This window comes from Phyllobates terribilis, unplaced genomic scaffold, assembly GCF_046119375.1.
Source record: "Phyllobates terribilis strain yellow unplaced genomic scaffold, ASM4611937v1 Scaffold_1__5_contigs__length_1240528914, whole genome shotgun sequence".
NCBI lineage: Eukaryota > Metazoa > Chordata > Amphibia > Anura > Dendrobatidae > Phyllobates > Phyllobates terribilis.
This window is the reverse complement of record NW_027362761.1, coordinates 720,695,555-720,720,730: the sequence shown is the minus strand read 5'-3', so window position 1 is coordinate 720,720,730 and position 25,176 is coordinate 720,695,555. Positions and strand designations below refer to the sequence as shown.

General features: G+C 47.8%; 1 protein-coding gene across 13 annotated transcripts in view; it reads left to right on the top strand.

The window, feature by feature from the left end:
• The window catches only part of ADGRL3 (adhesion G protein-coupled receptor L3), a 1,088,292-nt gene that overhangs the window by 531,522 nt on the left and 531,594 nt on the right, over positions 1 to 25,176 (top strand). For all 13 annotated transcript variants that reach the window (XM_073686326.1, XM_073686314.1, XM_073686318.1 and 10 more), the window contains one exon: positions 11,984 to 12,049. In XM_073686326.1, coding sequence (XP_073542427.1) covers positions 11,984 to 12,049 — 66 coding nt within the window. The remainder of the gene's footprint in view (positions 1 to 11,983; positions 12,050 to 25,176) is intronic.

The following is a 25,176-nucleotide window of genomic DNA, read 5'->3' as shown; positions in this document are numbered from 1 at the left end:
AGTGGATGTGGACAAAGCAGGAGAATTTGCCGGACACACAGCTGTGGATCAGCTGACGTTACTGAACCCCAATAACACGGCAGCAAGTGTTGACTGTGCAGATGGCACTTCCGAGCGCCAACTGGTGGTGTTGGAGCTCAGGGATAATACTGAAAACAGAGGAGCCAGAGGTGTAATTGGAGCAACTTTAAAATCTGTAGTAGTGAGAATGAGGACAGAGCAGGAGAAATTGCCGTCCACACAGCAGGGGAACAGCTGACGTTACTGAACCCCAATAACACGGCAGCAAGTGTTGACTGTGCAGACGGCACTTCCAAGCGCCAACTGGCGGTGTTGGAGCTCAGGGATAATACTGAAAACAGAGGAGCCAGAGGTGTAATTGGAGCAACTTTAAAATCTGTAGTAGTGTGAATGAGGACAGAGCAGGAGAAATTGCCGTCCGCACAGCAGGGGAACAGCTGACGTTACTGAACCCCAATAACACGGCAACAAGTGTTGACTGTTCGGACAGCACTTCCGAGCGCCAACTGGCGGTGTTGGAGCTCAGGGATAATACTGAAAACAGAGGAGCCAGAGGTGTAATTGGAGCAACTTTAAAATCTGTAGTAGTGGGAATGAGGACAGAGCAGGAGAAATTGTTGTCCGCACAGCAGGGGAACAGCTGACGTTACTGAACCCCAATATCACGGCAGCAAGTGTTGACTGTGCAGACGGCACTTCCGAGCGCAAACTGGCGGTGTTGGAGCTCAGGGATAATACTGAAAACAGAGGAGCCAGAGGTGTAATTGGAGCAACTTTAAAATCTGTAGTAGTGAGAATGAGGACAGAGCAGGAGAAATTGCCGTCCGCACAACAGGGGAACAGCTGACGTTACTGAACCCCAATAACACGGCAGCAAGTGTTGACTGTGCAGACGGCACTTCCAAGCGCCAACTGGCGGTGTTGGAGCTCAGGGATAATACTGAAAACAGAGGAGCCAGAGGTGTAATTGGAGCAACTTCAAAATCTGTAGTAGTGAGAATGAGGACAGAACAGGAGAAATTGCCGTCCGCACAGCAGGGGAACAGCTGACCTTACTGAACCCCAATAACACGGCAGCAAGTGTTGACTGTGCAGACGGCACTTCCGAGCGCCAACTGGTGGTGTTGGAGCTCAGGGATAATACGGAAAACAGAGGAGCCACAGGTGTAATTGGAGCAACTTTAAAATCTATAGTAGTGAAAATGAGGACAGAGCAGGAGAAATTGCCGTCCGCACAGCAGGGGAACAGCTGACGTTACTGAACCCCAATAACACGGCAGCAAGTGTTGACTGTGCAGACGGCACTTCCGAGCGCCAACTGGCGGTGTTGGAGCTCAGGGATAATACTGAAAACAGAGGAGCCAGAGGTGTAATTGGAGCAACTTTAAAATCTGTAGTAGTGTGAATGAGGACAGAGCAGGAGAAATTGCCGTCCGCACAGCAGGGGAACAGCTGACGTTACTGAACCCCAATAACACGGCAGCAAGTGTTGACTGTGCAGACAGCACTTCTGAGCGCCAACTGGCGGTGTTGGAGCTCAGGGATTACAGTTCAGGTGGTAGAAACATGAACACAACAGGAGACCTGGATACTGTTGCCACCAATTATTTATTCTGGAAGAGGACTGGCAAATTCATGAGAGATCCAGGCCTTGTTCATTTTGAGAAAAGTAAGCCGGTCAACGTTATCGGAGGATAGTCGCATGCGACGGTCTGTTAGTACACCACCTATGGCACTAAAGACGCGTTCCGATAATACACTAGCAGCAGGGCAAGCTAGCACCTCCAATGCATACTGACTAAGCTCTGGCCATGTATCCAGCTTACAGACCCAAAACTTGAAGGGAGAAGAGCCGTCTGGGAATACACTGAGAGGGCAAGACATGTAGTCTGTCACCATCTGACGGAAACGTTGCCTCCTGCTGACTTGAGCCATCTGTGATGGTGTAGACATTTGTGGCGGCGGGGACACAAAACTTTGCCACATTTGGGCCATACTGGTCTTGCCTTGTGCTGAGGCGCTGCTTCTGCTCCCTCTTTGTGCAGAGCTTCCTCCACTGCCTCGACGCACTGAGCTGCTTTGTAAAGCACTAGCACTAGATGGCATTCCAGAGCTCCTGCGCTGTGTGGCTTCGATTCCCCAAAGAAATTAATTTTAATACGGCCTGTTGACATTTGGCCACGGTTGTGCTCATATCGGTCATCATAACAGGTAACCATTCACGGGTCGATGTGGAGGTAGACCGTGACGGCTCCTGCAGTGCTGATTCAGAGGAACTGGAGTATGAGGAGTCAATGTGTACAGACTGGATTCCTGCAATCCTTGGAGTTGGCAGAACACGTACAGCGCCACTCTCAAGATCTGTACCCGGCTCCACAACATTTACCCAATGGGCAGTGAGCGAAAGGTATCGTCCCTGTCCATGCTTACTGGTCCACGCATCGGTGGTCAGGTGGACCTTGCTACTGTCGGCGTTTTGTAGCGCATGTTTAATTTTTTCCTCCACATGATGTTGCAGGGCGGGGACGGCTTGCCTGCTGAAATAAAAGCTGCTGGGCACGTTGTATTGTGGGACTGCCAATGCCATAAAGTTACGGAAGGTGTCAGTCTCCACCAGCCTGAATGATAGCATTTCAAGGGCCAGTAGTTTAGCAATGCCAGCATTCAGAGCCTGTGCTCGGGGGTGGTTTGCCGAGTATGGGCGCATTTTCTCCCATGCCTGTGCTAATGATGGCTGTAGACTGGCCTGGGAGTGTGAGGATGACTGGGAAAGTGGTGCTGTGGGTGGAATTACACTGTGTCTCTGTACAACAGTGCCAGAGATTCTTCCATGGCGATCCTGTGAGGAAGCCGAACCAGCTGTGTGTGAGCTGGAGGAAGAGGCTACAACACGAGCTGAAGAGGTGGTAGGTGGCGCTGTAGGTTGGCCTAGGTCTTCAGTGTGTTTTTGTAACTCCACCACGTGCTTGGTCCGCACATGTTTCCACATATTTGTGGTATTGAGGTTGCTGACACTTTTCCCTCTTTTCACCTTCTGATTACACAGCTTGCATTTGACAAAGCAAATGTCATCTGCAACTGTGTCAAAAAAGGACCAGGCACTGCAAGTCTTGGGAGCGCCCGCTTTGGATTTTGGAAGAGCCATGCTCCTAATGGGTGCCGAAGTGAAGGCTACAGGCAACCAAGTCTGCCCCCTCCCTCTCCCTCCTTTTTGGGCCGTTCGGGGAATCTCTTTCTCAGAGCTGCTCCCACCACCTTCCTGTCCCTCACGCCATGATGGGTCAAGGACCTCATCATCTACACCACCCTCTTCAAACAACTGCTTCTCCTGGGTAGTCTCGACAGCACAGTACGCACCAGAAAGTGGCACCTGAGTCTCATCATCAGATGCGTACTGAGGTGTGCTGCTGACCATAGGCACTGGCCCACCCGCCTCTTCAGATTCAGAGAGACAAAACGGTTGTGCATCACTGCATACTACCTCTTCTTCAAATTCTAGAATTCTGCTTGGCTGGCCCCCTCTTTCCAAGCCAAGGGATTCAGAGAACAGAAGTAGAGATGGCTCCTGTCCAGGGCTCTCTGACTGCCTGGGCAATTTGGCAGGTGGTGAAGAGACAGATGGGTGCTCTTCAGTGCTCAGGACCTGAGAGGATCTGGAACTAATTGAAGTCGATGCGTTAGCTGCCATCCATCCGACAACGGCTTCAATTTGGTCCTCCCGCAGCAGTAGGGTACAGCTAGCTCCTACAAAGCTGCGCATAAAGGACTGTTCCCTGGAAAAACTGGGGGATGCTGAGTCACTGGTGCCCGCAGCAGGCACAGAATCCTCACGTCCTCTCCACGCAGGCACAAAATCCTCATGACCTCTCCCTGCAGAAACTCCACGCCCACGACCATGACCACATGCCTTACTCCCTGCCTTCTTCATCTTGGTAGACTGATAAAGATAGGCAGAAAAGTACTAAGGGCTTAGTGTGCTTATTCCTGAACAGCTGCTAACAGGTATAAGAAACACTAATTTTATAAAGTGTGGACTAGACTTTAATATGAGCTAATGTGGCCTACACAACTGTAAAGTGGAGTGTTTGGTGAACTTTATTTAGGTTTTTTTTGTCACAAAAAGACACTGGATGTGCCCAAAGATGTAATACCGATAGTATCACAAACTTTTTGTAGCTATTACAATGTAGGAAGGTAACCTACAATGCAATAGATGAGGCTACAAAAAATAGGCTAATACTAATCTGGCTGGGGCTGCAGGGCACAATGCTGCAGAAAGGCTCCTCTAACTACTCCTATATAGTGTGTTTGGAACCAATTTAGCTGAATACGGATGGAACCACCACACTAATAGGAGATATCAGGAAAAATTTGGAATTGGCAAAAAAGGACAATGTATGAGGCAGTGACACACACTGAGTGCACTACAACCAGACGTGGCTGAAGCACACACTACAGGGTGAGCTGCACTCACACACACAGACCTTGCAGACAGCGGTGAACAGCACAGAGAACTGTGCACTAGCGCTGCAAGGCACAGCGATTTATAAAGTAGCTTGGGTAAAGCAGAATAGACCAAATAGGTAGCTAAAACTGTCCCTCAGAACAACAGCGTCCTATCCCTAACTGAATTCACAGCAGAGTGAGCTCAAAATGGTGGCGGCGGCTTTTATAGTGCATCATGACATCATTTCAGCAGCCAATCACAGCCATGCCATTAGTTAAGATGCCTACATGCCTAACAGGATGTGCCCACACTTCTTAGGATCCTCATTGGCTGAATAAAATGAAACTGGCTCATTGCATTATGGGAACTTCCGATTCCGGTATACGATATTGCAAAAGTATCGGAATTAAGTATCGGAATTCCGATACCGCGAATATCGGCCGATACCCGATATTTCAGTATCGGAATGCTCAACACTAGTTATCACCGATCCATGGGCTCCACAGGATAGGTGATCGGTTGCTTCAACCATTGGAGACCACACCTATCGGAAGAATGGGGAAGTTTTATCCCTGAATGGGCACTTTTATCCCCTTTCTAAAATGGAGCGTCAGGTGGGATGTCTGATGGCAGCTCCATTCATTCCCTTTGGGTATTCCAGAAAAAAACAAGTGCAGCATGCAGCCACTTAGTTAATGAATGGATCAGTGGTTGAGTTGTACCTGCCACTCCAGTCTAATGGGGATAAAAGTTCCACTTTCTGCCGATTGGTGGGGGTCTGACTGCTGGAACTCGCACCAATCAATAATGTTTCTCTTATCCTTTGTATAGGTGATTAATTGTTTTCACTTGAGAAACCCTTTAAGTGCATCTTTGCTGCTGTGATCCAAGTATTTAATCTTTAATGGAAATAAAGAATCTTCTCCTAATTAATATCAGAGAGAACAAATTACCGCCCTACACAACACAATACAGTATACTAAGACCAATAATTCGACAATCAAGGAAGAAATACCGCTACACTGTGACCATACCTCATATTACCAGCATATAGCAACCAAATAATACCACATACAAGGGACAAATACCGCCACACCATGACCAGACCATATATTACCACCACATAGTGACCGAATAATACCACATATAAGGGATAAATCCAGCCACATCATGACCAGACCACAAAGTAACCGGATAATACCACATACAAGGGACAAATACCATCACTCCATGACCAGACCACATATTACTACCACATAGTGACCAAATAGTGACCTTCTCATTCATCCCCCCCATCTGACCTATCCATCAATGTCAATGGCTGACCACTCTCCCCAGTCCCGCAATCTCGCTGCATCGGGTAACCCTGGACTCTGATCTCTCCTTCAAACCACATATCCAAGCCCTTTCCACTTCCTGCTGACTCCAACTCAAAAACATCTCCCGCATCCGCGCATTCCTCAGCATAGACTCTGCAAAAACACTAGTCCATGCCCTCATCATCTCCCGCCTCAACTACTGCAACCTTCTGCTCTGTGGCCTCCCTTCTAACACTCTTATGCCCCTCCAATCTATCTTAAACTCTGCTGCCCGACTAATCCACCTGTCCCCCCGCTATTCCCCGGCCTCTCCCCTCTGTCAATCCCTTCAGTGGCTCCCCATTGCCCAGAGAATCCAGTTCAAAACCCTAACCCTGACCTATAAAGCCATCCACAACCTATCTCCTCCATACATGTGTGACCTAGTCTCCCGGTACTTACCTGCACACAACCTTCGATCCTCACAAGATCTCCTGCTCTACTCCCTTATCTCCTCTTCCCACAATCGCATGCAAGATTTCTCCCATGTATCACACCTACTCTGGAACTCTCTACCCCAACATATCAGACTCTCGCCTACCACGGAAGCGTTCAAAAGAAACCTGAAGACTTACCTCTTCTGACAAGCCTACAACCTGCCGTAACCACCGCTCCACGACATTGCTGCACGACCAGCTCTACCCCCACCTACTGTATCCTCACTCATTCCTTGTAGATTGTGAGCCCTCACGGGCAGGGTCCTCTCTCCTCCTGTACCAGTCGCTGACTCGTTTTGTTAAGATTATTGTATGTGTTTTTGCTATGTATACCCCCTTTTTCACATGTAAAGCGCCATGGAATAAATGCCGCTATAATAATAAATAATAATAATAAATAATACCACATACAATGGACAACTAAAGCCGCACCCTGGCCAGACCACATATTACCACATACTACAATATACATGAGCTCTGTATATAGTGTATAGTGTACAGGAAATACAGAGATCACCAGTGACATTATACACTGGAGCTCTGTATATAGTATCAGTGTACAGGAAATACAGGGATCACTAGTGACATTATACACTGGAGCTGTGTATATAGTGTCAGTGTACAGGTAATACAGGGGTCACTGGCGACATTATACACAGAAGCCCTGTATATAGTGTCAGTATACAGGTAATACAGGGATCACCAGTGACATTATACACAAAAGTTCTGTATATAGTGTCAGTGTATAGGTAATACAGTGTTCACCAGCGATATTATATACAGGAGCTCTGGAGATAGTATATAGTGTCAGTGTACAGGTAATACAGGGATCACCAGTGACATTATACACAGGACAGGAGCTCTGTATATAGGGTACAGGTAATACAGTGATCACCAGTGATATTATACACAGGAGCTCTGTATATAGCATTAGTGTACAGGTATTACAGGGTTCACCAGAGACATTATACACAGGAGCTCTTTATGTAGTGTAAGTGTACAGATAATACAGGGATCACCAGCGACATTATACACAGGAAAGGAGTAGTGATGAGCGAGTATGTTCTGTTAAAGCTTTCGCCGAGCATGCTCGTAAATCTCGAGTAACGAGCATGCTCGCTCATCATTAGACAGGAGCTCTGTATATAGTGTACAGGTAATACTGTGATCACCAGTGACATTATACACTGGAGCTCTGTATATAGTGTCAGTGTACAGGTAATACAGGGATCACCAGTGACATTATACACAGGACAGGAGCTCTGTATATAGGGTACAGGTAATACAGTGATCACCAGTGACATTATACACAGGAGCTCTGTATATAGCATTAGTGTACAGGTATTACAGGGATCACCAGAGACATTATACACAGGAGCTCTTTATGTAGTGTAAATGTACAGATAATACAGGGATCACCAGCGACATTATACACAGGAAAGGAGTAGTGATGAGCGAGTATGTTCTGTTAAAGCTTTCGCCGAGCATGCTCGTAAATCTCGAGTAACGAGTATGCTTGCTCATCATTAGACAGGAGCTCTGTATATAGTGTACAGGTAATACTGTGATCACCAGTGACATTATACACAGGAGCTCTGTATATAGTGTCAGTCTATAGGTAATACAGGGATCGCCAATGATCACAGGAGCTCTGTATATACTGTAAAGTGTGCGTGTACATGTAATACAGTGACTCACCAGTGACATCTCTTGGTGAAGTCCTTCATCTTTCTTTTTCTTCATCTGACACAGACGGCCATCACTTCTTCCTGCCGGGACTAGTCTCTGCAGAAAATAATACACAGTTTTTTTATAGCTGATCATCAGTAATAATGTCCCCTAATTGGCCCCACCAGTAATTATGTTCCCCTCTTGCCACCATAAACTAATGTATGTTCCTCATTCTGGTCTCTATACAATAATTAAGTCCTTCATCCTCGCCCCTTTATTTAATGATGTGCCCCATCCTGGGCCCCTATGTTGCCCCATCTTTGGCCCCTATGTTCACCATCCAGGTGTCCTGCCTAGCCCCCATATGTCCCTTTTCCTGCCTGGCCCCCATATGTCCCTAGTCCATCCTGGCCCCCGTATGTCCCTTGTTCATCCTGGCCCCCATACCCCATATCCCTTGTCCATCCTGGCCCCCATATGTCCACTGTCTATCCTGGCCCCATTATGTCCCTTGTCCTGGCCCCCGCATCATGCCACATCGACAGAAGAAGAAAAAAAAAAGATTCCTCTTACTTTCCTGCGCTCCTGCGCCACACGGTGTCCTCTTCTCTTGCAGATCTGGGGCACTCGGGTTAAAATGGCGCTGACATAGCAGAGGCCGATTGCTGACATGAGTGTACCCGTTGCAGGCGGCGCATGACAGTGACATTTTTTTCTGTGTGTGCTCTCTCTCTCTCTAGTCCGCAGCAAGGGCCCACTGTGAATTTCACTGATAACCTGTCCGACCCTGGTTACTGAACCAACTTAGCTCTGCCACCCTGGATGGAGTTTTTATTTGGGAGCATGGTGGCTCAGTGGTTAGCAATGTAGCTTTACAGCGCTGGGGTTCTGGGTACAAACAGGACAACATCTGCAAGGAATTTGTATGTTCTCCCTGTGTTTGTGTGGGCTTCATCTGGGTACTCCAGTTTCACACACCCTTCAAAGACATACTGGTAGAGAATTTAGATTGTGAGCTCCAAAGGTGACAGCGATGATGTCTGTAAAGTGCTGTGAAATATGATGGCGCTATATAAATATATGGGATTAAAATAAACATATATTCCCAAGAAATCAAAAAGTTAAGTTTTTCTAAGCTTTAATTATTTTGCCCGTAAAGCAGATAATAATATCATCTAAAATAGTTACTAATTAACAATTACTATAAGTTTAGTTTATGCTGCTATTGTGTTTTATATGTTCATTTATTTTTTGGGGATATGGCACAGCGTCTCATTTTAGCAGCAATTTTTTAATATTTTCAAGAAACTTTCAGAAATCTTTAACCCCGTCACGACATTGGAAGCGGGTGTATGAAGCGGGATCACGCAGCGAGCCTACCTCATACCTGGCTGGTGATGGCTGTGTATTACAGCCAGGGCCTGTCAATAACAATTGTTAACCTGTTAAATGTCATTCTCGATCTCTGACAGCTGCATGTAACATGCACCGACATGTGTGCGCGTCATTCTCTCCCCCCATTGGCGCGCCCATGACATGATCGTGGGTCTCCAATGGGTTGTGACAGCCGGGGGTCAGCTCATGATATGGCCGGATGATATGCTGTGGCATCACTGTGTATAGCACAAGCGATCAGACAATCGCATCTTCAAATCCCCCAAGGTGGCTAACAAGAACATTGAAAAGTAAAAAAAAAATGTGAAAAAAAGTAAAAAAAATATAAAAGTTCAAATCACACATTTTTCCCCATTAAAAATAAAGATATTAGAAAAAATACACATGTGGTATTGCCGCATTGAAAAAAGGCAGATCTATAAAAAAATATAAAAACAATTAACCCAATTGGTAAACACCGTAAGCGAGAATGCCAAAATTACGTTTCTTTGGTCGCTGCAATTCCACAAAAAAAACAAGCTATCAAAAAGTCACGTCACATCTATCCCAAAATGGTATTAATAAAAACGTTTGTCTCGCCCCGCAAAAAATAAGTCATAACACAGCTCCATTGGCTGAAAAATTAAAATTTTATGGGTCTCAGAAAATGGTGACACAATATTTATTCACCACTAAAATAATAAAACTGGACTTATTGGGTATCACCATAATCATAATGAGGAAAATCATATTGCAAGGTCATTTTTACCACAAAATATACACCGTAAAAACAATTCCCAAAAATCAATGTCAGAATTGCATTTTTTTCACAATTTCTCCCCACTTGGAATTTTTTTTCCCATTTTCCAGTATTCTGTTTGGTAAAATGAATGGTGTCAATCAAAAGTACAACTCATACCGCAAAACACAATCCCTCATCTGTCTATGTGGATAGAAAAACAAAACAGTTATGACTCTGGGAAGAAGGGGAGAAAAAAACAGAAACACAAAAACAGATATTGGCCGGGGCATGAAGGGGTTAAAGAGAACCTGTCAGCACAATTTAGTAGTGTAAAATAAAGACATGGCTGTAATGCGGCTGTAATGCTGATTACATTGATATCTTTCTACCAATTAGATTTCGGTGCACAGGGGCCGTCTGTACACTGGGTCTTCTCCTCCCTGTCTGTGATTCTCCGGACTTTCCGCCTGCCTCCGCTCTTTGAATGACTAGTCACTTTTTCAGTGACCTGCCTGCTGTGCTGGAAATCTCCTCTTCAAATAGAGGGGGCAGATCAATGAAAAAGCAGTGACCTGTCATTTAAAGATCGGAGGCAAACGAAGGGGCTGGGGAATCACAGACAGGGAGGAGAAGACCAAGTGTACAGACAGCCCCTATGCACTGAAATCTAATTAGCAGAAATGGTGATTAAAGAAAAGCAACAAAAATTTCTTCACCAAAGGTATCAATATAATCAGTATTACAGTGTCATTACAGTCATGTCTTTACTCTACATTACAAAATCGTGCTTGCACTTTGACTACCAGGTTAGTGCGGAATCTGTGTGTGATGCGTTGTCTGTAAAATGCGTTTATCTGAACCTAGTCAAAGATATTAGGTGCTAAGGCTATGTTCTGTTGCAGTGGTCTGCTGTTTTAGGCCTGCAGGCAAGGCTCTCAGTTAGGCAACGGCCCCACTATCAGTATTTGGTCAGTATTTTTTCTCAGGAGTAGGAGCCAAAACCAGATGAGGAACAATCAGAGAAAAGGTATAATAGAAACAAGTCACCAATTCTGCATTTATCACCCACTCCTGGTTTCGGCTCCCACTCCTGAGAAAAAATACTGACCGAATACTGACCAAATACTGATAGTGGGGCCGTGGCCTTATAGTGGGACTCTGGACAGTACCTGAGATCCTGAAGAAGTTTGTCCTGGATTCCTTCTTCCAAGAAGAGCTGATTGGGGGATTAAGAGGGTAGCTGCAGACGGTAAAACCTCACTTGGAGACTTCTTCACAGTGCCATCATGCTGAGTAGATGGGCGTGCATGCAGTTGGCCTATAGGCCACAGACCACTACTGGTAAGATTGGAGTAAACTTGGTTTGAGTATGGGTGGCTTCTCTCTTCTCAAATTTTCCAGTGATGCCAGTCTTAGTTGTGAGTTGTCCAGAATGTAATCCCACTATTAAAAGCAAAGTGATTGACTGTGTTCTGCTGTAAAAAGACTTCAAACTATGAAGTTAGTGGACCACGTGTTCACGCTATAAGAATTAAGCCATACCCAACACTTTTGTATAACTTATAGAGTAAGAAAACGTTTAACAAGTTTTTTTGTTGTTTTTTTTTTAGGCACTTTAATTGCATTCAGCTTTCTACTTAATTTATACTCTGCTCTGTGTGCTCACTCAGGCTGGAGCTGTGCGCACTTGCTGCTCAAGCTGCGCACTTCTCAGCGGTCTTTTGAGAGAACGGCGGTGGTCTCAGGACATAGAAAAAGGAATATGAAATAAAGAAGCTCACCACGCCAATATTGTTCAGGATACATATTACTCTTTAAATTTATATTAAATTAGATTCTCATAAACTGTACGTAAAATGTCTGTGCTTTATGTATTTTCAACTGTATATATGCATATGTACAATGATTGTTTAAAACTTTTCTTTTCGCTTAGGTCACATTTCTTACAATGTTCCCTCCAATCATATTGATTCCAATATTGAAAGAGCCGCACCTAGAGGTAAGCCAGGTCATTTTATGTATTTCATTTTACATTCCATAGATAGAAAATATTTAACGCAGACAAGATCTTGAAGTTGGGTAAGGCAACAAAATAACACCCAAACACAGCCAGCAACACTGGTTGTCTGGAATAATAGTTTTTTGGCTGACAGTTTGCACAAGGTGATGTCTCAAGTCAAGCTCAGGAGAATGGTGGAAGTAGGGGTTATGTTGCATATACCATGTGTACTCCCAAAATTACATAGAACCGTAGCCTTGTTACAGATGCTAAGAGATAAGTTGGTGGACTGAAGCAGCGACTTAAGGGACATTAGGAGCCTTCACCTGATCAGTGTGTGTGGAGAGTATATCTAACCAGAGGTGGCCTGAACAGTGACCATGGTGGCTAACTGTTGTGCAACCTATTACAATGCCTGTATTCCTATGTCACAAAGAGAGCAGACTTGTTTGGCGCAGTGGACCATTCCAAGAGTATTACTATTCCTCGTCTAGAGCGCAAAGCTTGCAAACATTAATATTGTGTTCCGCACGTATTCAGCACCCAGTTATTGAAATGATTGTTATATTACAACAGGAAGGAGGTAAAGGCAAGTGATCCTTAAATGAAATGATACTCATTTATATAGGACTCAAACTAGAATGCTGTCTGCCATTGATGGACTCAGGTTCAACTTGTCTAGTGTTTCGCGGACTGTTATGTCACACGCACATTTCCCACTTGCAGCTGAGGGAGGTTTCAATTATTCAAAAGCAGTTACTTAGTGGCTTTGAGGAGGCACAAACCAAATTCCTCACTATTGACTGAGCAATTCCAAGTGTGAGAGGGTAGACTCCAAGAGACCCATACTGTAGCTCTCCTGTAGAATTAGGACATTTTACTTTACACTGCAACAGTCAATTTGGTGCATCCGTAGTTGACTGGAACTTGGAAATCCCTGACCCTGATTTAAGTACCAAGCAGAAAAGTTGTGTCATTTGTTTTAAAAAAAAAAAAAACATTGTTCAACTGCAATACCTTTGTCGTTCTGGGAAACAGGGTTATGAAGTCAATAAGTCAAACTTTAATCTTTAAAGAGGTATACTGAGAATGTAAAGTTATCTTCTACCACTAGAACCCACGATAATCCTGAGAACTTGGCATTGGCTTCTTAGAACTTGGTTTTGCACAGCCTGTCTAGAATGGAGTGGAGATGTGCATACATTGTCTATGGAAAACCGAATACAAGACTTAGCTTTTTCCAGCTGTTTCATAACACCGTGAATAGGGCGGATATCAAGCATGCACGCATCTGCTCCATTCAAGACTAAGCTCTGCGGAGCCTAGGGATCTTAGCAGTCAAGGCTCTCATGTATCATATAGGAGACAACTTCAGTTATGGGAATAACCCTTTACCTTCTACTCATCTTTTGTTCCATGGCTCTAGCTTTGACTCCTTAAAATAAAAGCTTATGTATGATAATTAGTAGTAACAAATTCTCTATAGTTTATTGATAAATTGGGGTGTTAGATTGGTAGAACATTGCATATATTTATATAATTAGAATTTCTAAACTTTCCTAAATTCCTATAAAAGTAACTATATAACAAGCTATACAAATAAGTTAATTAAGAAATTGTAGGTTCCCGATGTTAGAGTCACTATATTTCTACTAGAGTAGAGATGACAAATCAATTCTCTGTGAATCGGCTTCAAGTCGAATTTTAATGAAATTTGCAGGTTCTGGAAAATTCTAACTATCCCATTTTACACATTACCGAAAATTGCATCAGCCAGAAAGCGGACTCAGGCCGGTTTCACACGTCCGGATATTTCCGGTAGCGGAAAAACCGGTACCGGAGATATCCGTGTCCTGTGTGTCCGTGTTTGTCACACGTGACAACCGTGTGCCGCAACGGGATCACACGGACGGCACGTGGGAATTAAAGCTACAGGTAGAGCTATTCCCAAGCGCCGGGTGCTGAACACTGCTCTCACCATGGTTCTCGGCCGCGTTGCGATCAGCACCAGCAGGGACCATGATGAGGGTAGTGGTAGTCTGCTCCTTCAGTGTCCCCACGTGTAAAAGTAATAATAAAATCCACAAACTCACCTCTCCTAGATGTCCCCCGCTGTAATCCATGCGACCGCTGCTGTCGAGGAGCTGAGGAGGATGAGCCGCTCCGGAGCTGCAGCTCAGGAGCGGTGTCCTGTCACTCACTGAGCGCAGCTCCGGAGCCGCTCATTTTTTTATTTTATTCTTATTTTTAAGGTGGGGACACTGCAGGAACAGACTGCCACTACCCTCATCATGTTCCCTGCTGGTGCTGATCACAGCGGCGGCAGGAACCATGATGAGGGCAGTGTTCAGCACCCGGCGCTTGGGAACACTGCTACCTGTAGCTTTGATTCCAAGGCGCCGGTCCATGTCACACTGATGACACACGGATGTCATACGAGTGTGTTCAGCGTGACCCACTTTTGTGGACCGTGTATCCGCAAAAAAACAGACTTGTCTCCATGTGGGGCACACGGAGACATGGTCCGTGAAAACACACTGACTCATATGAATGGGTCTGAGTGTCATTGTCTCCGGTACCTGTGAAAACTGTCACCACTTGTACCGGAGATACTGACATGTGAAAGAGCCCTCAGATGATGTCAGGCATGGCTGAGCTTGCTTCCCCATAATGCCTTATAGCTATTACATCAAGTTGTCTACCGCAGCTAATCAGGGGGGACTATTACAGCCACTATAAAAGATGAGGCAGAGAAAGCAACATACGTTTTAGACTTCTACAGCCTAGGTAGAGTATGTCAGAGTGCACAGTTCATTACTAGAGATAGGGAGAGAAAAGCCTGGTGTACTACTGCAGCGCCGATGAACATGCAAAAATGCAAGTGGTAGTTTGAATAATAGATAGATATAAGTGATAGGAGGCGAAAGAGAAAGGAGAGGTGCAGGATCTGCAGAGACTGTATGTCTGAAAATTAATAGATCAGTGTACTGCAGTACAGCAACTTTTCCCGCTGCCTGTGAATTTAATGACACTTATTTTTTTTAATTCAATGAATGACCACCAGGAGCTCACAACTGAGCTGTATAACCCCTGCACTACTAGAAGAAACCTGCACTGTTTAATGTGAAGGAGAAGTGCTTCTAGTCAGTACAGGAGTAGGAGAAGTCAGACAGCGCTGTATTCTCCGCTCTGTTGCAGTAAACTTATGACAATTACGGGTGATGAAACACGGGTCCACCAACATGATCCTGAGACCATACAAAAGTACAAGCAAAGGAAGCACAAGGAGTCACCAACTCCCAAAATTTTTTGCGTCCAGCAGTCATCTGGAAAGATCATGGCAACAATTTTTTAGGATCCAGACGTTTTAATAATAGTATTCATGCAACACAAGACAACAATTACTGGAGACACCTACTCGTCAAAAATAAAGGCATTACGTGAGCCAGTCAAAGAGAAATGCCATTGGAAGTTGTTGGAAGGTGTGTTGCTGCTTCACAACAATGCGTCAGCTCACAAGTCTCACAAATAAAAAGCTGCTATCAGGGAAAGCATCTTCATGGATCTTTACCATCCACCATACATTCCAGATTTGGCTCCCAGTGATTACTTTCTATTTCAGACCTTGAAGAAATTTCTACATGGGCAACAATTTCCTAATGATAATGATGTCAAAGAGGCAGTAACAGGGTTCTTGCAACAGCAAGAAGTCTCCTTCTATTCTGAGGCATCCGATCACTGGAGGTGAAGTGGAATAAGTGTATTGAAATCAATACATTAAAAAGTAGTAAATTCACTTTTTTCAGAAAATTTTGTTTTCATATTCAGGTAGATAATAACCCCTTGTATATTCAAACAAACATTAATGTGATTCAAAGGCTGCTATTTTATACCTTCATCAATGTTTGGTGTAAATCACAATTTTGAGTGTCAACTGGAATGACACTCACCAGGGCCAGTCACATGAAGCTAAAATTTTGTCAAAACATACTTCTTTGGCTTCCATGGCTCAAATTTTCAGTAAGTCTTAGCTTCTTGATAATTTGAAGCAAAATATTTTTTTTTTTCGGGGCATCATCTGGGATAAATTTTCCTGGTAGGATCCTGCACAAGATTAAGCCCATGCACAGGGTGACCACAAAGGGAAAACATTTTTTTTTTATCAAACTGTACAGGACTGGCCCACAACTCAAAAATGGATGCAAAGGATAAACAAAGGACAAACATTTATATATATATAGTGGATTGCGAAAGTATTCACCCCTTTGGCTTTTTACCTATTTTGTTACACTACAACCTATGTTTAAATATTTTTGTAATCCAATTTGTGTGTGATGCATCAGTGCTAAATAGTCTAAGTAAATTGAGAAAAATATAGGCATACTGTAAATTAAATTTATGGGATCGAATAAATAAAAATTGTCATGTGCATATGTATTCACCCCTTTTGCAATGCAGCCCCTAAAAATTTCTGCTGCAAATAATTACCTTCATAGATCACATGCTTAGTGAAAGGAAGTCCATCTGTGTGCAATCTAAGTGTCACTTGGTCTGTCAGTATATATATGACGCGCCCCCTGGGCCTGTGCTGTGCAGGGGGATACCCGGAGCCGGATCGCTGGGGGTTGTAGTCCTCCGTGGCGGTGACCCGGTCCGTGCCCAGGGCGGTCAAACCAGTGGCAGTCTTAGGTAATAACAATGTCCGACTACGCCACCCGTGGATTGCGGTCAGTGGGGACCGCCGCTGCGCTGCTGACCGCTGAGGCTGATGTTGTTTGCGCAGCCGAGTATGGGATAACTCCCCACGGGAGAAGTATTGCCTCAGGGCAGCTAATGTGAGATGATGGGAGTGATGGTGTTAGCGTCCCGGTAGTAATGGTGCTGGTGCGGCGATGAAACACAGAGACTTGTGGTGCAGTTCAGGGTCTTTACTGGTGGTATAAAGCAGACCCTCCCGGGAGTACTGGTTAGCAGTAGGGGCCTGGTCAGTCTGTGAGCAAGCAGGATCTCCCCTGGCCAGGTGGAGTTGTAGGCCTCCCCGACTATCTGCACTCTTTCCTGGCTACCTTGCTCTATGCGGGTAGAAGTAGCCCACGTCCCTGAGTATACCGTGTGGTGCTCACCCGTATGGCCGGTGACTTGGGGCCTTCCGTTAGCTTCCGCTTCACGATGGCGGTGCTGGTCCCTTGCTTGTGACCGTGCCTCCGGGCTTCTAAGGCCAGAGGACATGGAATCCCCTGCCGGTTGGATTCTGCTGCTGGACCTGGATGTCCCCACAGCCTCGGACTCCGTGTCCGGGTTTAGTGTCTTCAGCCAAGGCGAGCTTTCTAGCTTCCAGCCTCTGGCACTCGCTCCTGCTCCTACAGAGCTCCTGTTGTCACTTTCCCTGTGTCTGCTGTCCTCCAGACCTGACTGTGTCTCTGTCTGGGACTTCACTCTAGGCTCTGACTGCTCTGCTTGTTCTGCAGGCTCTGTCTCACCTAATCCCGCCCCAGACCCAGTTTATAAGGGCAGATTCCTCCCCTCCCAGGTCTGGGTGGGCCATGTTGCATGCTTAGGGCTCCTGACCAGAGAAACCTCCCACTTGCTCTCAGACATAATATCTCTATTACTGTGGTAACCAGACCCCTGGGGTGCCACATTCCCCCCTAGTAAATTTTAGTACTCCGGGACTAAATAATTTTTTTTAAAGAAACATAAATGCAGGGTATAACAATAACACAGTAACATATTTACAAGAAGCTTTAGTTCTTTAAAGGTCACGGCGTGTCCGCAACCGGGTGTCCATATCACCCAAGGTGAAGTTTGTGAAACAAGAGGGTGTCCATGTCACCCAAGGTGAAGCTTTAAGCGAAGTAGGGGACCTGTCCAAAGCAAACCCCTTGCGTTGGCCCTGGGCGTGGCTGCAAGGCTGGAGCTAGCTACTTTGGGCCGCAAGTAGGCCACGCCAGATAGGTTTTCTCTTCCGCGGCCGTCTTCGCAAGAGGCACCAAGGTGCAACTATCTACAAGAATTGTTCCGGTTATCCAGTGTCCATAACCTGTTAGTCCAAAGAAATCTGCAGGGTAACTGAGAGACATAATTAATAACAGGCAACAAACATAAACCATAAACAGTTAAACAGATAAATTCACAGTGCATTAGTTTAGATTTTCCAGCGAGCGGGCATCTGACCTCTAGTGACTCTAGTGGACCTACAGAGCTCACTAACTGGTCCTGCACTACAGGGTGTAGGAGGTGTTATGGGTAAGCTGGGCAGCTGTCTGCGCACTCTTTGGCTCACTAGGGGCACGGCAGGCTCACTACTAGCAGAGGGTTGATTCTCCTGGGCTGCTGGTGTGGACTCTTCTGCCTCCTGGGCCGGCTGCTCTTCCAGCTCTACCTGGTCTTCTGTAGGCACTTGAGGGGCTGGCTGGAGAAAGGTGAGGACGGGCACCACGATAGCGTTGTTTACTTGTGTCCAAGACCGGGGAAAGTCTCCGAGTACGGTACTGATCATTTCCTCCTTTTCCTCTACGGGTTGAGGGTCTTCCTGATCTTCATCCGTGCTTTGTAACTTCTCGGGGCACTTTTTCAGGTGGTCTCTGGAGACAGTGGCTGTGGTCTCTCCTCCATCCTTGCTGATGACGTACACCTTTGGATTATTGTGGCTTGAGGGCAGTACGGTGTACGGGTCCTTTTCCCACTGGTCGTCCAACTTATGGAGCCGCCTTTTTCTTTTTAAGACCTGCTCTCCAGGTACCAGGGGAACAGCGGGAGCATGTTGGTTATAAGTCCTCTCCTGCCTTTCTCTTGATTGACAGAGACTTCGCTCGACGCTCTCCTGTACTTTCCGGTACTGCTGCTGCCGTTCTGTATCCCAGTCTGTCTCTGGCGAGGTGTCATCGGGTATCAGGACTCCCATATCCAGGTCAACAGGCAGCTTACCAGGTCTTGCTCGCATTAGGTAAGCCGGGGTACAGTTGGTGGAACCTACCGGGATGTGGTTATACAGGTCCACCAGATCAGGCAGTTTCTCAGGCCACAGACTGCGTTCTTCCAGGGGCAATGTTTTTAGCAGATCTATCACCACCTGGTTCATCTTCTCGCAGAGTCCATTGGTTTGGGGGTGATAGGGCGTTGTTCTTATCTTCTTGCAGCCATACAGGTTGCAGAACTCCTGGAAGACCTCCGCTTCGAAGGCTGGTCCTTGGTCCGTCAGCACTTGGTCCGGGTACCCGTGTGGGCGGCAGAAGTGCAGCTGGAAGGCTCTGGCTGCTGTCTGAGCCGTCAGGTCTTTGACAGGGACCACCACCAGGAACCGGGAGTAGTGATCCACGATGGTTAGGGCGTAGACATACCCACTTCTGCTTGGAGCCAGTTTAACATGGTCCAGAGCGACCAGTTCCAGCGGCTGCCTGGTGATGATGGGCTGCAGGGTAGTCCTCTGGCTGGCACGGTCCCTTCTTCTTAGATTGCACGGGCCACAGTCTCTACACCACCTCTCAATGGTTCCTCTCATGCCTATCCAGTAGAACCGTTCACGCAGCAGGAACTCCAGCTTCTTCCATCCGAAGTGCCCTGCCCCATTGTGGTAGGCCTCCAGCACCATAGCTGCGTCCCGTCTCGGTACCACAACCTGCCAGATCAGTTCATGTGTCCGGGAATTGACCATTCTGCGGCACAACTTCTCCTTGTAGAGAAACAGTCTGCTCTTTTCCGTCCACAGTTGCTTGGTCTCTTCCGGAGCGTCTGGGTCCAGGCGGGCGTCAGCCTGGGTCAGCATCTCCTTCACCAGACGGACTGCGGGGTCACTGTCTTGCGTCTCCGCCCAGTTGTAGTGGGGTAAGGGGTTGAACGTAGCGGATCGCTGGCCCCTCACACGGTGGGAATACTGGGTAATCCCATGACGGTGAAACGCTGGGAGTTCGATCTCTTCCAATTCTTCTGGATCCTCCCCTTCGTCCGGTAGGTTTGGCATCCTGGACAGGGCGTCCGCGTTGGTATTGGAGCGTCCTGCCCGGTATTTGATCGTGAACTCAAAATTGGACAGGCGGTCCATCCATCTCTGCTCCAAGGCACCCAGTCTTGCAGTGTCCAGGTGTGTCAACGGGTTGTTGTCCGTGTCCACGGTGAACCTGGAAGAGGCAAGGTAATGCTTGTGCCCACACCACTGCCAGGAACTCGAGCTTGAACGAGCTGTAATTCTCAGGGTTTCTTTCCATGGGTCGCAGTTTTCGGCTGGCGTAAGCAATTACCTGTTCTCTCCCCTGCTGGATCTGGGACAGTACGGCTCCTAGCCCGATGTTGCTTACGTCCGTGTGGAGGATAAAGGGCTGGCTGTAATCAGGGTACGCCAGGATTTCATCCCCCGTGAGGGCCATCTTCAGCTGGCGGAAGGACTCCTCTTCCAGCTTTTCCCATTTGAAGGGTGGCTTCTGGTTTTTTGCCTTCCTGGACTGGCCTATCAGGAGGTACTGCATAGGAGCTGCCTTCTTGGTAAAACCGGGAATGAATCTTCGGTAGTAGCCTACCAACCCGAGGAACTGCCGCACTTCCTTTATGCTGGATGGTCTTGGCCAGTCCTTGATCACGGTGATCTTGTCAGGGTCGGGAGCCACTCCGTCAGCACTCACCACGTGTCCCAGGTACTGTACCTTTGACTTCAGTAGATGACACTTTGAGGGTTTTACCTTTAGGCCATAGTTTGCCAGGGCTTCAAACACTTCTGCCAGGTGTTCCAGATGGTCCTCATAGGTCTTGGAATAGACGATGACGTCGTCCAGGTATAATAGGACCGTCTCCAAGTTCCGGTGTCCCAGACAGCATTCCATCAACCGTTGGAAGGTTCCTGGTGCGTTGCAGAGCCCGAACGGCATACAGTTAAATTCGCTGAGTCCCATCGGGGTGGTGAATGCGGTCTTCTCCCGGTCCGCCTCTGCTACAGGAACCTGCCAGTACCCGCTAGTGAGATCCAAAGCAGAGAAGAAGTTAGCAGATTTTAATGCAGCTAAGGACTCTTCTATCCTTGGTAACGGGTACGCATCTTTGTGTGTGATACGGTTGACCTTCCTGTAGTCTACACACATTCTCATGGTGTTGTCTTTCTTTTTCACTAAGACTAGTGGAGCTGCCCAGGGGCTACAGCTGTCCCTAATTACCCCAGCCTCCTTCATGTCTTTTAGCATCCCCTTGGCGTGTTGATAGTGTGCAGGGGGTACGGGTCGATATCTCTCCTTTATGGGAGGATGGTCTCCCGTTGGGATGTGATGTTCTACCCCCTTTACTCGCCTAAAGTCTAACGGGTGTTTGCTAAACACTCTCTCGTACTCTTGAACCACCCGGTAGACTCCCTGTTTTTGGTGTGAGGGAGTGCAGTCAGTACCCAAATGCAGTTGCTGACACCAGTCCTCCATTGGTTTCTTAGAGCCGTTACCTTCCTCTGGTTGAGATCGAGGCAAGGGTTCCATGGCCTGTTCTGGTTGATGGTGAACAATTTGGCATACCGGGGCAGGTATACTTCTCTCTCCCCGATATTGATGATGCGGACGGGCACCCTCCCATGGCGTACATCGACCACCCCCCGTGCTGTCAAAATGGTGGGCCTACTGTCTGAGTAGACGGGTTCTACCATTGCTTGGTAGTCTCTACCTCTTAGACCAATAGCTGCCCGGCACCAAATCATCATCTCACTTTTTGGGGGCATGGCAATAGGGAACGGGTCACACATTCTCACGCTACCTATCTCACCACCAGATAGTTCCACCTGTTGCCGTTTCATCAGTGCCCGGATCTCTTTTTGGAGGACACGCTGCTGGCTGAAACTGGCGTTCTTGGCAACCTGTTGCAAAATAAGAATCACCTCTGCAAGACAGTTTTCAATTACGTTAGTACCTAGGGTTATTTTTGGGTGACTCTCGCGACGGTCAATGTCCACAATGATCAGTCCTTGTGCCGGCAGTTCAACTTTACCGACCTTGATGGTCACTTCCTTAAATCCTATCTGTGGCACGGGCTGACCATTGCTGGCGATAATGCTCAGGTCATCATCTGGGTAGCGGGTTATGTCCGAGTCATTCCAGTACTGCTTGAAGAGCACGTACGGGATGGTGGTGACCTGTGACCCGGTGTCTAGTAGGGCACTCATAGGAATGCCATCCAGTACCACAGGCAAGACCGGACGTCCCCCTACGTATTTGTCACGCCAGTTTGATGGGCCTGATGATCTTATGCCTGGGGGTTGGCCCTCTACCCCAGGTTGTGCCCGTTTAAATGACAGTACCTTGCCATATGTCCGGGTTGATTGCAGCGGCGGCAGATGGGTCGTCCGTCCTCGTTGTATCTGTCGCTGGGTCTTCCTCTGGCCGGTGGGGTCCTCCTTAGTCGGCGCCACGGGACGTCCTCCGGTCCGGATGCCAGCTGGATCTTTCCTGGAGAAGAGACCTGTAAAGACTGCACAGTTCTGGTTAGCGCGGCAACGCTCTTAGTCAGCTCTTGGACCTGATGGTGCAGGTCTGTTGCCGGGTCATTGTTCAAAGCCTGCGCATCAGCTCCCACAGGCCCTGCAGACAAGGGCGCCGCGTCCTGGTGATAAGTGATAGCAGGGCGCCTGTGGGTCACAGCGCCACCTGGTGCCGGTTCTCGGAGCACCCGGATGGCTCTGTCCTTGAACTGTGCAAAGTCCAGGTCAGGGTCCTGTAAGGCCATTGCCCGCAACTGGGTTCGGTGGGCATTGCACAGTAGACCCTCAATAAATTGTTCGGTCAACAGCTTGTCTTCATTTCCCACGCTGTCAGGGTCTGCCTGTTTAATGGCTCTCAGGGCCTCTTGTAGGTTTAGAGCATAGTCTCTTATACTTTCATGTGCCCGTTGTTTGCACCCGTAAAATCGTAGTTTTATCTCGGCTGAGGTTCGGGTATCAAATGTGTCTTTCAGCCGGACTAGTATCTGTCTGACAGTCCTCTTCTTCCCAGGTGACCAGGACTTTACCTCCCTTTGGGCTGCCCCGATTAACTGGGCCACCAGGATGCTCACTTTTTGCTCTTCTGTGAGGGGGTATACCTGGAAGAGGCTATCAAGTCTTTCCCTAAAGTCATTCAGGGTATGTGACTCTCCTGAGCACTGGGGTAGCCAGGTTGCCCCCGGGATATAGGGCATGGTGAATGGCATGACTGCTGCAGCGGTTGCGCTGGCGGCCGGTGTGGCGGTGGAGCTCCCCTCGGTGTCCGACATCCTCCTTCCCCTCTAGTGGACCGTGGCCTACCTTGCGATGCTCTTCTTCCGTAGGCCGCGGCTCCGCAGTCAATCGGCGGGGTAGAGGACCTGGCGTCGCGCTCCGATGACGTCAGCGTCGCTCTTCCTCCCTTCCAGGACCTTACGCAGCGTCGGAGCGTGGGTCGGAGCTCCGGATCTCGCGCGCTTTCGGCGTCCACGCCCCTCTTCTTCCCGCGCGGCGTCCCGAAGATGGCGTCCGAAGGCGGGAAGCAGCTGCGGATAGCGGGAAGAAGGCAGAAGACGGCGGGAAACGGTCCAAGATGGCGTCTGATGGCGGGAATCGGCTGCGGATGGCGGGAAACGACTCCGGACGGCGGGAAACTTCACCACAGGTAAGTTCAAAAGTCTTTTTCAGGCACGCAGTACCCGGTGGTTGCGGGCACGAAATCCTGCCAACTACGCCAAAGTTGACGCGCCCCCTGGGCCTGTGCTGTGCAGGGGGATACCCGGAGCCGGATCGCTGGGGGTTGTAGTCCTCCGTGGCGGTGACCCGGTCCGTGCCCAGGGCGGTCAAACCAGTGGCAGTCTTAGGTAATAACAATGTCCGACTACGCCACCCGTGGATTGCGGTCAGTGGGGACCGCCGCTGCGCTGCAGACCGCTGAGGCTGATGTAATTTGCGCAGCCTAGTATGGAATAACTCCCCACGGGAGAAGTATTGCCTCAGGGCAGCTAATGTGAGATGATGGGAGTGATGGTGTGAGCGTCCCGGTAGTAATGGTGCTGGTGCGGCGATGAAACACAGAGACGTGTGGTGCAGTTCAGGGTCTTTACTGGTGGTATAAAGCAGACCCTCCCGGGAGTACTGGTTAGCAGTAGGGGCCTGGTCAGTCTGTGAGCAAGCAGGATCTCCCCTGGCCAGGTGGAGTTGTAGGCCTCCCCGACTATCTGCACTCTTTCCTGGCTACCTTGCTCTATGCGGGTAGAAGTAGCCCACGTCCCTGAGTATACCGTGTGGTGCTCACCCGTATGGCCGGTGACTTGGGGCCTTCCGTTAGCTTCCGCTTCACTATGGCGGTGCTGGTCCCTTGCTTGTGACCGTGCCTCCGGGCTTCAAAGGCCAGAGGACATGGAATCCCCTGCCGGTTGGATTCTGCTGCTGGACCTGGATGTCCCCACAGCCTCGGACTCCGTGTCCGGGTTTAGTGTCTTCAGCCAAGGCGAGCTTTCTAGCTTCCAGCCTCTGGCATTCGCTCCTGCTCCTTCAGAGCTCCTGTTGTCACTTTCCCTGTGTCTGCTGTCCTCCAGACCTGACTGTGTCTCTGTCTGGGACTTCACTCTAGGCTCTGACTGCTCTGCTTGTTCTGCAGGCTCTGTCTCACCTAATCCCGCCCCAGACCCAGTTTATAAGGGCAGATTCCTCCCCTCCCAGGTCTAGGTGGGCCGTGTTGCATGCTTAGGGCTCCTGACCAGAGAAACCTCCCACTTGCTCTCAGACATAATATCTCTATTACTGTGGTAACCAGACCCCTGGGGTGCCACATATACACCTTTTATGAAATACCACATAGGCTGCAATGCCATTAAGCAAGAGGCACCACTAACCAAACAACCCCATGAAGACCAAGGAGATCTCCAAACAAGTCAGGAACAAAAGTTGTTGAGAAGTACAAGTCAGGGTTGGGTTATAAAAAAATATCCCAATCTCTGATTATACCTCGGAGCACCATCATCTTCATTATCATCAAATGGAAAGAACATGGTACGACAACAAACCTGCCAATAGAGGGCCACTCACCAAAACTCTCATCCTGGGCAAAGAGGACATTAATCAGACAGGCAGCACAGATACCAAAGGTAACTCTGATCGAACTGCAGAGTTCCCAAGCAGTGACTGGAGTATCTGTCCATATGACCTCAATAAGCCAAACACT